Genomic DNA, 14,204 nt, shown 5'->3' with positions numbered 1-14,204 from the left:
AACAACAAAAGTGAGTTTTGCCCCGTTTTACGACTTTTCTTGCTGCGGTTCTTAAGTGAATCACAAAGGGTCGAAGGTCGATAGCAATAGCACTTAGACTTACGTACCGCTTCACAGCCCTCTCTAAGCGGTTTACAGAGTCAGCCTCTTGCCCCCACAACAATCTGGGTCCTCATTTGACCCACCTTGGAAGGATGGAAGGCTGAGTCAACCTTGAGCCAGTCAGGATCGAACTCCAGACTGTGGGCAGAGTTTGCCTGCAATATGGAATGGAATAGCAATAGCAATAACACTAGCATTTAGATTGGTATACCGCTTTACAGTGCTTTACAGCCCTCTCTAAGCGGTTTACAGAGTCAGCCTCTTGCCCCCCAACAATCTGGGTCCTCATTTGACCCACCTCGGAAGGATGGAAGTTGCTGAGTTAGGAACACGGATGCTAAGCGAATCTGGCTTCCCCATTGACTGCTCGTCAGAAGGTCGCAAAAGGGGATCACATGTCCCTGGGACACTGCAACCGTCACAAATGCAGGTAGCCCTCGACTTACAACAGTTCACTTTAGTGACCATTCAAAGTTACAAGGGCACTGAAAAAAAGGGACTTATGACTGTTTTTCACACTTACAACCTTTGCAGTATCCCCTTGATCATGTGATTAAAATCCAAATGCTTAGCAACCGCTTCATGCTTGTGACCGTTGCAGTGTCCCGGGGGTCATGTGATCCCCTCTTGTAACCTTCTGACCAGCAAAGTCAAGAGGGGGGGGCAGCCAGATTCACTTAACAACCGGGTTACTTACTTATCAACTGCAGTGATTCACATAACGACTGTGGCAAGAAAGGTCGTAAAATGGGGCAAAATTCACTTCACCAGTGTCTCTCTTAACATCAGAAATGTTGGGGCTCAATTGTGGTCATAAGTAGAGGACTCCCTGGGTCAGCCAGTTTCCAAATGTTTGAACTTTGATGACTGAAATGGTTCATAAGTTTGCAAAATGGTCATATGTCACTTTTTCAATGCTGTTGTTAACTTCAGACGGTCACTAAACGAACTGCTGTAAGTCAAGGACATCCTGTACAGGTAGTCCTCGACTTAAGACTGCCATTGGGACCAGAATTTCCATTGCTAAGCAAGGCAGTTATTCAGCAAACCGCGCCCGATTTTACAATCTTTTTTTGCTTCCTTTGTTAAATGAATCACTGGAGTTGTTGTTAAGTCAATTTCTCCTTTGACTTTGCTTGTTAGAAGCCATCTACGAAGTCACAAATTGCAGTCATGTGACCCGCGGATGCAGCAACTGGGGTCACGTGATCGTCATAAATGCGTACCAGTGGCCAAGCACCTGAATTTTGATCACGTGACACTCCTAATTTTGAGGACTGCTTTTAAGTCACCTTTTTCAGTGCCTTTATAACTTTCACTAAATGAATGGTTGTAAAGCAAGGTTTACCTGTAAGTAAAAGTGAGCTTTAGCAAAGGGTCAAAGGTCAATAGGACTTAGACTTATATACCACTTCACAGTGCTATTACAGCCCTCTCTTAAGCGGTTTACAAAGTCAACCTGTTGCCCAACCAACAATCTGGCTTCTCATTTTACCCATCCCGGAAGGATGGAAGGCTGAGTCAACCTTGAGCCGGTCAGGATCGAACTCCTGGCAGTGGGAATGCAGAGTTACTGTCAGCCTCTGCTTTGCTGCTGCTTCGGCTGCCATTGAAACGGGGGAGGGAGGGCATGGTATTTGGGAGGGGTTACTAATTGTGCTGGAGGAAGATTCTGGAGTTCTGCTGCCTGTCGGACTGCGCATGCGGAGGAGGTTTCCCGCCAAGGCTAACGGCACCGACATTCCATCTTGGTGATGCCTTTCGAAGTTATCTCACACCTGACACTTAGGAGAATTATGATTGGACTGTAACTGGGATGCCAAGGGGTGGGGAATGGGTTATTTTATATATCATTCACTTTCGCGCCTAAATAATCAGTCTTCGCTTTGCTACGCTTCTAATCATTTATAATTAGTAAAAGTACACTTGATTTCTACCTATGGAGTCTCGTGGTTTTCTTTCCTAATTATGTGCTGACAGTTACCCTGCAATACTGCATTCTAACCACTGCGCCGCCGTGGCGCCTGTGTTCATTTTTCAGGTGCTGCTGGGAAGGAATTGACCACACACCACCTGCTCAGCATCTCCTGCCAGGTGGCTGACGGGATGACCTACCTGGAGGAGCAACATATCATCCATCGGGACCTTGCAGCGAGGAACATCCTGGTGGGAGATGACCTTGCTTGCAAAATAGCTGACTTCGGCCTTGCCCGGCTCCTCAAGGTGCATCCAAGGACGTTTACACCCCATCGTTGAGTTTACGCTGCATCATTGAGCTTTTTTCCAATCAAAGCAGAGCTGGAAGGGACCTTGGAGGTCTTCTAGTCCAACCCCCTGTCCAAGCAGGAGACCCTATATCAGTGATGGCTAACCTTTTTTTTCCTCCGAGGAAACACGCACACTATCGTGCCCACACCCATAATGAAAAGCCTCCCACGGACCCTGCCCCCGCACATGCATGCACGACCTACCCACGCTGCCTTGTGCTTCTGCGCATCCACGCGCAAACCCACCATGCATCTTTTGGGGCCTAGCAGGCCTCCCCGAAGCCTCCGGAGACTGGAAATGGCCCGTTTCCGGACTTCCGGTAGGTAGGCCTGTTTTTCACTCTCCCCAAGCGCCGGAAGCTTTCCTGGAGCCTCCGGAAGAGCAAAAATGGTCTTCCCCAGACCCTCTGTTTCTGGACTTCCGGGAGACCTGTTTTTTACCCTCCCCAGGCTCTGGAAGCTTTCCTGGAGCCTCTGGAAGAGCAAAAATGGCCTTCCCCAGACCCTCTGTTTCCGGACCTCCGGGAGACCTGTTTTTCACCCTCCCAGAGCCTACACACAAGCCCTATACTTACCTGGCATCCAAAATGGGCCATGTGGAGACTCCTTGGAGGGGAGGGGTGGCGTAGGTTGAGCCAGCTAAAAATCAGCTCTCTGGCGTGCGTGCACATGCGCGGTGGACCTGACGTAGGGCAACAGCTCACGTGCCCACAGAGATGGCTCCATGGGCCATAGGTTCGCCATCATGGCCCTATATCATTTCAGACAAGTGGCTGTCCAGTCTCTTCTTAAAAACCTCCAGTGACGGAGCCCCCACAACATCTGGAGGCAACTTCTGTTCAACTGATTAATTGTCCTCATTGTTAGGAAGTTTCTTCTCAATTCCAGGTTGCTTCTCTCCTTGATTAGTTTCCACCCATTGCTTCTTGTTCTGCCCTCAGGTGCCTTGGAGAATAGTTTGACTCCCTCTTCTTTGTGGCAACCCCTGAGATATTGGAACGCTGCTATCATGTCTCCCCTAGTCCTTCTTTTCCCCAGACGAACCCTACCCAGTTCCCGCCAGCATTCGTACTACCTTTTAATCTCCAGGCCTTTAACCATCTTAGTGGCTGTTCTCTGCACTTTTTCCAAAATGTGGGACAGAGCCCAACATTTAGAGTCCTTTTCTTTGACTCCAAAAACATAAATATTCAAATGAGCCCTCTTAAAAGCCGACATACCAGTCATCCTTTTAGCATTACTTTCACAGCCAACTTCCCACAAGCAAAATCAATGGGGAAGGCTGGGTTTACTTAACGGCCGCACGATTCACTTAACAACTGCGGTGGTTTGCTTAAGCGTCATGGCAAAAAGGTGGTAAAATCTGGCATGACTCACTTAATAACCATCTTGCTTGGCAATGGAAGTTGGGACCCCAGTGGTAGTTGTAAGTTGAGGACTACCTGTAGGCAAACCTATCTGAACCAAATATAAAACAAACAAGCAAAATAGAAGGGAGGAAGGAAGGAAGGAAGGAAGGAAGGAAGGAAGGAAGGAAGGAAGGAAGGAAGGAAGGAAGGAAGGGTGTAGATCCAACTCTTAGATGCTCAATTCTCAGACAAAACATATACATAGCTTTTGATAGAAAGGAGAGAAAGAGAAAGGAAGGAAGGAAGGAAGGAAGGAAGGAAGGAAGGAAGGAAGGAAGGAAGGAAGGAAGGAAGGAAGGAAGGAAGGAAGGAAGGAAGGAAGGAAGGAAAGAAAGCATGTAGATCCAACTCTTAGGTGCTTAATTCTCAGACAAAACCCATAAATAACTTTTGATAGAAAGGAGAGAAAGAAAGGGAGGGAGGGAGGGAGGAAAGGAAGGAAGGAAGGGTGTAGATCCAACTCTTAGATGCTCAATTCTCAGACAAAACTATAAATAGCTTTTGATAGAAAGGAGAGAGAAAGAAAGAAAGAGAAGGAAGGAAGGAAGGAAGGAAGGAAGGAAGGAAGGAAGGAAGGAAGGAAGGAAGGAGTGTAGATCCAATTCTTAGGTGCTCAATTCTCAGAGAAAATTATCAATAGCTTTTGATAGAAAGGAGAGGGAAAGAAAAAAGCGAAGGAAGGAAGGAAAGAAGGAAGAAACAAAAGAAAGAAAGAAAGAAAGAAAGAAAGAAAGAAAGAAAGAAAGAAAGAAAGAAAGAAAGAAAGAAAGAGAAAGAAATAGTGTAGATCCAACTCTTAGGTGCTCAATTCTCAGACAAAACATATAAATAGCTTTTTATAGAAAGGAGATAAAGAAAGGGAAGGAAGGAAGGAAGGAAGGAAGGAAGGAAGGAAGGAAGGAAGTGTGTAGATCCAACTGCTCAATTCTCAGACAAAACCTATAAATTGATATCCTAGCTTTTGATATCCTTCAGATGTGTTCAGGTTCTGCCATGCTAGCACATCTGGAGGGTACCGAAGATGACGAAGCAGTCCTACAAAGATGGAACTGAACAGGGACGTATGATGGATGGTTGCAGGAACTGGGGATGTCTAGTCTAAGGAAGAGAAGGACCAGGGAGGGGCTGTCACAGAGAAGAGGGGGACAACCTATTTTTGAAAGCATTTGAGGCCAAGAACACGGAGTAATAGACGGACATTTATGAAGGAGACATCCAACCTAGAACTAAGAAGAAATCCCGATAGTGAAAACACTTAAGCGGAGGAATAGCTTGCCTCCAGATGTTGTGGGTGCTTCATCACTGGAGGTTTTCAAGAGGAGACTGGACAGCCATTTATCCAGAAGGGTAAGGTCTCCTGCTTGAGCAGGAGTCAGACTAGAAGACCTCTAAGGCCCCTTCCAACTCTATTATTCTGTAGTTCCATTCTGAACAAGCCAGTTTTAGCTTCTCTTCCTTGAGTCTCCAGGTGGAAGCATCTCCCTTACCTTTGGCTGAGCCCCTGTTCTTGGCTTTCCTTCAGGATGACATCTACTCCACCACTGGTAACGCCATGATCCCGGTGAAGTGGACGGCACCGGAAGCTGCCGTCTACCAGACGTACTCCCCAAAATCGGATGTTTGGTCCTATGGAATCCTACTCTACGAGGTTTTTAGCTATGGACAGTGCCCTTACGATGGTACGATTTCATTTCAATAGATGCCGTGCAGATGATCATGACAACGGAAAGCTCTTGGTGGGGGGGGGCATCTCTGTCTGTCTGTCTGTCTCTCTCTCTCTCTCTCTCTGTGTCTCTCTCTCTTTCTGTCTCTCTCTTACACAGACACACACACACACACTATGCTGCCCCACTCACTCACGCACACACAGAAGTGTGGTTTATAGAGAGTTTATTCATGTTCCCCAGCAATTCCCTTCACCCAGCCTCAGCACTGTTCCAAATAAATCCAGCCACAGGCAGGGCAAGGTTAGTCCACAAGGCAATGGCCAAAGTTCTGCCTCGAGCGTTGTAGGCTTGCTCGGGGCATGCAGTTAACTCCACGCTTAGGAATCTTATTCAGATCAAGTTGATTATCAGGCAATCTTAATAGCAAAACGTACAGTCCAGTGTTAAGATACTTCTGACTTTCCATAATCTGTCCCATCACGTGGTGTAAAAAGATGGTGAATTGGCTCCCATGTTGAGAAGGAGGCACATGCGTTGCTTCTTTGGTTCACAATGGCATTTAAAATGACCGGCTATTGTCTCTGCATGCAGGCAGAGTGTTCCAGTGGCCAATCAGAAACACAGACATGGTCACATGTCATGGAACTAAGGCAGTCTCTGCCTACATTTCCCAGGAGGTAGTTTCTTAAAGGAGACAGCTCTTAATTCCTACACTATCTATATCAGTGTTTCTCAACCTTGGCGACTTTAAGTCCTGTGGACTTCAACTCCCAGAATTCCCCAGCCAGCTATGCTGGCTGGGGGATTCTGGGAGTTGAAGTCCATAGGACTTAAAGTCACCAAGGTTGAGAAACACTGATCTATATACTGCTGGGGCAGCACAGCCAATAAGTCCACAAAACAATGGGAAGTTGCTGCAACACGTAAGTCCATCAAACAAACTTAACTCCACCAGGCCAAACTGAAATACACCCACGAGAGCTCACGTGGCAAGAGAGGTTCAGAGTCACCAAGGCACAAAGTCAAGCAGGAAGCACAAGCACACACTCAGAAACCGAACACGTTGTCACCAGCAATGTCTCCCTCTCCCTGCCGTGATAAATAGTGTCCCGATGCAGCTCATCAAGATGGCAAGGGCCTTCTCCCAAGTAAATTGAGAGATCTCCATTGCTCTTGTGTTTTCTCTGCCCTGCGTGCTCTCGTATGCATCACGGAATGCAGTTCCTCCTCCAATGACCAATAAAGGAGAATATTTGTAGCTCAGAGTTGAAATGAGGATTCTTTAGTTCCCTCTGAGCTTGGTTGTTTTCTTGCAGACGTCTAAAACATCATCAGTCCAAGCCGCACTCCCTTCAGGACTGATGATGTTATCTAGTTTGACAGTGAAATGTTTGTAAGAAAACAACCAAGCTCAGAGAGCACCATGAACCCCATCTCCGTGTAAGGAGATTCCTCCATTACCTGTCCCATCTCTCTGTTCCTTGTAAACCTGACCATTTCTCTCGTCTGTCTTCTTCTAGGGATGACCAATCAGGAAACCATCCAGCAGATCACTCGAGGCTACCGCCTCCCTCGGCCCAACAATTGTTCCCCTGAGATCTATAACATCCTGCTGGAATGCTGGAAGACCCACCCTGAAGACCGGCCAACTTTTCTCAACTTGAGGGATGCCCTCTTTTCGATTTACAAATGGGCACGTTTCTCCTGAAAGTGGGGGGGCGAGGGACACCTCCCGTGCCTTCTGCAACCACCATCATCCCTTCGTGCTCAACAGGCTAGTAGAAGTCCTGCAGACCTTCCAGCTCAGATTCTCTTGAGCCTGCAGGAACATTGGTGCCTTGGAAGGTGGACAATGTGAGCTCTTCAGCCTCATCGGGTGGAGCAGAGAATGGAGTTATGGGTTCTAGCTGTCCACAAACAGCTCGCGGTAAGAGATACGGTACAGCCGAGAGCTCACCATGGAGAGAAACAAAGACGCAGCATTTCCTTCCCCTTGCAAGTTATGGACTCTTCTTGCTGTAGGCACCCGACGGCTTTCTTTAGTCAATAAACGTGTACAAATGTAGTGATCTCATTTCTTACATTCCGTGTGTTCCTGGTGCATCGATTGAGTTCCCGGTGCATCAACATAAATTTGAACAGGTTGAAGTCGAATGGAAACCCACCCCATAGAAAAAAAAAGTCCACGGAGGAAGAAAGACCTAGCTCTGTATATTTTGTCTGTATGGATGAGAATGGAAGGGGGACAACTCGCCACGGACAACTCGCTGTAGGGCTATTTAGCCATTCAATTTAATTGTTCTAAAATCATTTTAAAAACATGTTGAATTTATGTCATTCACATGTCGGTATGTGCCCTCGTTTTGCATCCTTCCTTTAACGATTCGGCAGGTAGTCCTCGACGTAGGACTCACAATTGAGCCCAGCATTTCTGTGGTTAAGCGAGTTTTGTCTCATTTTACGACCTTTCTGGCCACAGCCGTTAAGCGAATCACTTCAGCTGTTATCTCAGTAATCTGATTGTTAAGTGAATCTGGCAGCTTCCCCATTGACGTTGCTTGCCAGAAGGTCGCAAAAAGGGATCCCATAGCCCTGGGATGATGCATCGGTCATAAGTATGAATCAGTTGCCAAGCGTGCGAATTTGGGTCACGTGATTGTGGGGATGCTGGAAAGGTGTAACTGTGAAAAACATAAATCACATTTTTCAGTGCCGTTGTAACTTTGAACGGTCACTAAATGAATTGTCGTAAGTCGAGGACAATCAGTATTGCACTATTTCTTTAATATTAGTGTAATTCTTATACAGCAGTGTGTTGTCCCACAGCTACTTGGCTGCACAAAATTGTCATAGACCCCTGTATGAGGAAGAGATGGAGGGAGGGAGGAAGAGAGAAAGGAAAAGAGAGAGAGAGGGAGGGAGAAAGAGAGAAAGAGGGAGGGAGGGAGAGAGAGTCCTTCTCCCTGATGAAAGAAATGTCCTTCTGGGTTCAGCTCCAAGTGGGGAAAAAGACACTGGAGACACGGAGGCTGCTTGGAAAGATGGTTTATTGGTGGACAGGACAACATGGCTTGAGCCCTGAACAGAAAAGCTGATCACATGCTTCAATGTTGGTGGAGAAGAAGAGAAGGGCTGAGGGAGGGGCTTGCTAGGCTTTTTATAACCTGTTCAGTCCCACCCCTCTGTTTCCTGTTCCTGTGTAAGAAATGTATTCTGATTGGTTGTCAGACTCCCATGGGGCCATGCAGGGACAACTCTCTAGGCTGTGTTTTGAATCCAGGTTTAGTTGAGTTCTCAGATGCCATGTGGCAAGTTGGGTAAAGGGCCAATATTATCATGCCTTTACTCCCATCCCCCCTGGGGCTGCAGCGGAGAAGTCTTTATTATGTAAAAGGGACTAGCTTGGCCTTCTCAATGGCCCATTAACAGTGGGGATGGGCAGGAAGCTACAGGCAGCTATTCTGTCTTTTAAAACATGTTTCTTTCTTTTCACATCCAGAGAAATATTCTGCCTTTTCAATATTTCCTAGGATATTTCGTTTTTCTGGGAGAAGGCTGGATGATAACTTCCCACATCCCTATGCCTCATCCTCTTCTTTCTCTCCCCTTTCTTTTTTCCCCCCTACCCTTTTCCAATACATTTTGGCTAAAAGGAAAGGTAGTCCTTAAGTTACAACCGTAATGGAACCTGTCATAATAGTCATCAAATTTCATGATGCATTTTGCGGTGAACATTAAGCGAACCAATGGTTCATTAAGGGTGCCGTTTTGTTGAAAACTAGAAGCACGTGCCAGTTTTCAATAAAACTGTCATAAACACGAGTCATGTGAACATGAGATGCTGCAAATGGTAACCAATCTGGCCAGGTTGCCATGTGCCCAAAGTGCGCTCATGTGACCAGTGGGGGAGTGACAGTAGGAACTTTGGACCTGGGTGGTAAGTTCCTTTTTTTCAGGTAGGTTGTAACTTTGAACAGTCACTAAGCAACCGGTCGTAAGTTGAGGACAACCTTGAATGAGTTTTGACCCATCAATTTTAGGTTACATTCAACCAATATCCTTCCTCCTGCCTTCCTCCTTCCTTCCTCTGTCTTTTCCTTCCTTCCTTCCTTCCTTCTCCCTCTCTTCCCTTTTCTCCTTCCCTCCCTCCCTCTCTCCCTTCCCTTCCCTCTTTCTCCTTCTTCTCTCCCCTCCCCCTCCCCTTACTTTTCTTTCCCCTCTCCTCCTCCTCCTCTCCCCCCTCCCTCTTTTCCTGAATTTTCTACCTACAAAGTAGACTCTAGTAGCTCAGGAAGCAAAGCAACATGTCTTACCAATTACTTTCCTTACTGCAGTTCCTGTGGAGTCAAGCACTGTTTCTCTAACTTCGAAGGCAGGACTACATCCCTTAATTGTAATAGAACGGAAGTGATTTTTCATTGTATTTTTGTGAGATTTTCGTTCACAGCCCACAGATCTGGAGTTTTGAAATGGTTTTTCATCCAAGCAATACTCAGATCTGGTCTTGCTTAATTGTTTTCAGATCAACCCATTTTTTTCATATGTTAATGCTCTTCTAATAATATTTCCTCAACGTTATTCCAATGCTAACACCTCTTATCCTGCTTCAACGGATTCCTGTGAATATTGATAATATTGAATGTGATTATATAAGGAGATCAAGATAATATTATAATCTCTTGGACCTGTCCTGGGTTTGCATCCATGGAAAAGCAGAAGTCACAGCTTTCTACCGTAAAGTTTTTGCTGTTTCTAGAGGAAAAATAAATATCTAAAATGTTTCCTCTTTGATCAGGTCTCAAGTTTGAGAACGCTTTGCAAATGTATCGGGACTACATTTCCCAAAATTCCCTAGCCAAAAACAAACTGCTCGGATTCCTGGGAGTTGCAGTTCAGATACATCTGGAAGATACCAAGTGCGAAAAGCTGGGGGGGGGAGATATCAAGTGATATATTATTAGAGATCGCCTGAATCTTAAAAATAAACAAACACGACGACAACAAAAAGATCCTTTGTTTCTGTATGGAATCATATTCTCCGGATTGGTTGAAAGTCGCCAAATGTTACCCGGCGTAACTGCGTGAGCAAAACTGACTCCCCCCGCCGCCGCCGGTCGCGCTCATGTTACTAACGACCGCCTGCAGTCGGGGCGGAGCCTACAGAGGACCCGAGAAGCCTAATTTCCCTTCGGCCGCGCCCATGATGCATTGCGCAGCAAGAAGACGCAATTTTGCGGTCCCTTCTGCAATTTGTAAAATTATTATTTTTTTAATTCAAGCTTCTCCTTGTTCATTTTCGTAACGGTACATATGCTCACAACGTAACTTATTTGTCTATCGGGAGGGTCACCCTATTGTAGTAGATAGGCACCGCTGCAGGGATCGGTCTCTCGAACTCCGATCAAGCATACTCTGGTTTCTCTTCAGATCGTATAAATCTTTCGCCTTTTACTAAAGATTTCCGTGGAGAGGAACATTTATGAGTTTCGATTAATTTTTTGAGGCCCTGCTTCGGTGGGGCTACCTTTACCTGGTTCTAAAAATAGATTGTGATGTTGCTGAGAAAGTAACACTTTGTCGTTGTGTTACTAGTTTTCGAACGAAGGGCTTGTATTTAGTCTTACGGATGTGGAATAGGCGCCCCCTACAGGAGAGCTGTTCTCATAGCTTCCTTAAGTAGCACGCGGCAACGTTTATGTGTTTGGTGTGGCATTTCCTGTATTATGGTTGCTGCCGTGGGTTTACTGTTTCCCCCACCCCAGAAGAACGAAATATTTAAAAAGGCAGAATATTATATTTCCCTAAAGGAGAAATGGGAGAGACAAGCTTTTAAAGACAGGAAGCAGCCCCCAGTCTTTCTTTAATAGCCCACAGCAGATGCCAGCACTTAAGAGCTTATTGAAAGCAATAGCAGTAGACTTAGCAATAGCACTAGACTTATATACCGCTTCATAGGGCTTTCAGCCCTCTCTAAGCGGTTTACAGAGAGTCAGCATATTGCCCCCAACAATCTGGGTCCTCATTTTACCCACCTCGGAAGGATGGAAGGCTGAGTCAACCCTGAGCCGGTGAGATTTGAACCGCTGAACTGCTGATCTAGCAGTAGCCTGCAGTGCTGCATTTAACCACTGCGCCACCTCGGCTCTTAAGAGAAAGAGGAAGACAACTATCTTGATCCGGGGTGTCCAAACTTGGGAACTTTTAAGACTTGTAGACTTCAACTCCCAGAATTCCCCAGCCAGCCGTGCCAAGGAATTAAAAGCCCCCATCTTTGTCAATGGGCCATGGGGGGAGGAGGGGGGGGGCTGATCTAGTCTACTCTACATAATAAAGGTAGGACTAGCCTTCTACAGAAACTCACCACATGACATCTGGGAACTCAACCAAACTTGGGACTCAAAAGATACACAACCTACAAAGTTAGCTAAGAGAGACAGAGAGACAGAGAGACAGAGACAGAGAGAGAGACACACGCACGCACACAGAGCCCCTGGGAGTCTGACAACCAATCAGACTGCATTTCTTACACAGGAACAGGAAACAGAGAGGTGGGGCCGAACAGAGTATAAAAAACCCAGGAACTCTCAGCAAGCTCTTTTTTCTCTCCTTTCTTCTTCAACCAACATCTGGAAGCATCTGATCCCCCCTTTTCTGTTCAGGAACTCAAGCCATGGAATCCTGTCCACCATTAAACCATCTTTCCAAGCAGCCTCCATTTTTCCAGTGTCTTTTCCCCCCACTTGGAACTAAACCCAGAAGGACATTCCTTCCAACACAACCAAGGATTGTATCAAGGCCGAGCCCAGGATGCCTCCCTGTGCAAGCATCTTCTTAAATCATTGCACTCTGCAGGGTTTCACAACCTCAGCCATTGGAAGGCCTGTGGACTTCAACTCCCAGAATTCCTCAGCCAGCCTTTCCCAGAATTCTGGGAGTTGAAGTCCACACGTTTTAAAACTTTCTGGGGTTGGGAAGCCCTGATCCAGATAACAGTGAAGAAAAAGGGGCTCTTTGCTGAAATCCACCCCAAAACGCCTTTGGCGGTTTGCAAAGACAGATTGACAGAACGGCACGGAAATGCTGAGGTTTACAAGGCAGCCTGTAGGTTGCAGTGAAACAAGAATCTTCCAATTCGCTGAAATGGACAGACTCACAAAAGAAATAAAAGACAAAGAAGAACCTGAGTATTATTACTCAGTATGGAATTTATGGTACGAAAGATGCAAAGAATAAGAGAGCAATAAAGGGGGGGGGAGTAAAGAAATTAGAAAATAATCATAAAACCGCAGAATTAACAAGAGGGGGGAGGGAAATGTAAAATATTGTATATAAAATAGAACTGAATAAGAAGTATAAGAGAAATATATGTACATTGAAGGATATAAGATGTATAGAAATAAGTACATGGAAAGAATATTAAGAATAGAAGAAATATAAGTATAAATAACTATGAGTAGATGAAAAATGTGTATAAATAGACATAGATATAATATAAAGGTATATATGTACGGATAAAAGGAGTATAATGGATGCTTAATGATGTAGACATGTGGCAAAGATGATATTTATGGTTTTTTAAAAATTTAATAAAAATACTTTTTTAAACAATCTTTCAATCTTATTTCTTGTGATATTCCCCACGGCTAGGAATCTATCTCAACCACCCACCCTCACCCCCAAAACAGGTGACAGACAGGTGTCTTTTCATCAGGGAGTGGCTGGGAAGAATGAGATCACTTTCTCAGTCAGGAACGGGAGGGGTTAATTCCAGAATGAACCTTCACTTAGTTAGATCAACTGATCTTTTTTTATGCAAGCCAAGGAGAGGAGTTCTCACGCTTTAATCTTATTTACAAATTCCACTGAAGCAAATGGGAGGCAACTTGCTTTCTTGAGTCTCTTTGGAAGGAGAAAGAGGATGGCCAAACGCAAATTACTTTACCAATGTGAAGCACAGAATTATGGCCTTAGAGGACACTACAAGATCATCTAGACTAGGGCTTTTCCAAGTGTTAATCTGGGCTCTGTGGGGGGGGGGGGTGTCTGCAAAATCAAATGAATATTTTAAAATTTCTCAGTTTTAATTTCTAATACACTATCACTTTTGTATTTTATTTTAAGTTTAGTTTTTTTTATTTTTCTGGTTTATACAATACAATAGCAGAGTTGGAAGGGACCTTCGGTCTTCTAGTCCAACCCCCTGCCTAGGCAGGAAACCCTATACCATTCCAGACAAATGGTTATCCAACATCTTCTTAAAGACTTAAAGTGTTGCAGCATTCACAATTTCTGGAGGCAACTTCTGTTCCACTGATTAATTGGTCTAAAAGTCAGGAAATTTATCCTCAGTTCTAAGTTGCTTCTCTCCTTGATTAGTTTCCACCCATTGTTTCTTGTTCTGCCCTCAGGTGCCTTGGAAAATAGTTTGACTTCCTCTTCTTTGTGACAACCCCTGAGATATTGGAAGACTGCTATCATGTCTCCCCTGGTCCTTCTTTTCATTAAACTAGACTTACCAAGTTCCTGCAACCATTCTTCATATGTTTTAGTCTCCAGTCCCCTAATCATCTTTGTTGATCTTCTCTGCACTCTTTCTAGAGTCTCAATATCTTTTTTAGATTGCAGCGACCAAAACTGAATGCAGTATTCCAAGTGTGGCCTTACCAAGGCCTTATAAAGTGGTATTAACCCTTCACGTGATCTTGATTCTCTCCCTCTGTTTATGCAGCCTAGAACTGTGTTGTCTTTTTTGGCAGCTG

General features: G+C 45.2%; 1 protein-coding gene and 1 non-coding gene across 2 annotated transcripts in view; both read left to right on the top strand.

The window, feature by feature from the left end:
* Nucleotides 1–7,510, top strand: part of SRMS (src-related kinase lacking C-terminal regulatory tyrosine and N-terminal myristylation sites) — a 53,424-nt gene extending 45,914 nt beyond the window's left edge. Inside the window, exons 6-8 of the mRNA XM_087720840.1 lie at nucleotides 2,144–2,325; nucleotides 5,301–5,457; nucleotides 6,966–7,510. Coding sequence (XP_087576966.1) covers nucleotides 2,144–2,325; nucleotides 5,301–5,457; nucleotides 6,966–7,153 — 527 coding nt within the window. The 3' untranslated portion in view covers nucleotides 7,154–7,510. The remainder of the gene's footprint in view (nucleotides 1–2,143; nucleotides 2,326–5,300; nucleotides 5,458–6,965) is intronic.
* Nucleotides 7,511–10,852: 3,342 nt separating this feature from the next.
* Nucleotides 10,853–10,967, top strand: LOC148044760 (U5 spliceosomal RNA). Its single transcript, XR_015697426.1, has one exon. It is a non-coding gene; the product is annotated as a U5 spliceosomal RNA (small nuclear RNA).
* Nucleotides 10,968–14,204: the final 3,237 nt, after the last annotated feature.

Source organism: Thamnophis sirtalis, unplaced genomic scaffold (genome assembly GCF_051295495.1).
Source record: "Thamnophis sirtalis isolate CommonGarterSnake01/CBP01778 unplaced genomic scaffold, rThaSir2_p1.2 scaffold_7, whole genome shotgun sequence".
Lineage (NCBI taxonomy): Eukaryota > Metazoa > Chordata > Lepidosauria > Squamata > Natricidae > Thamnophis > Thamnophis sirtalis.
Note: the sequence above shows the minus strand (reverse complement) of the source record. Positions and strands in the feature narration are given on the sequence as shown.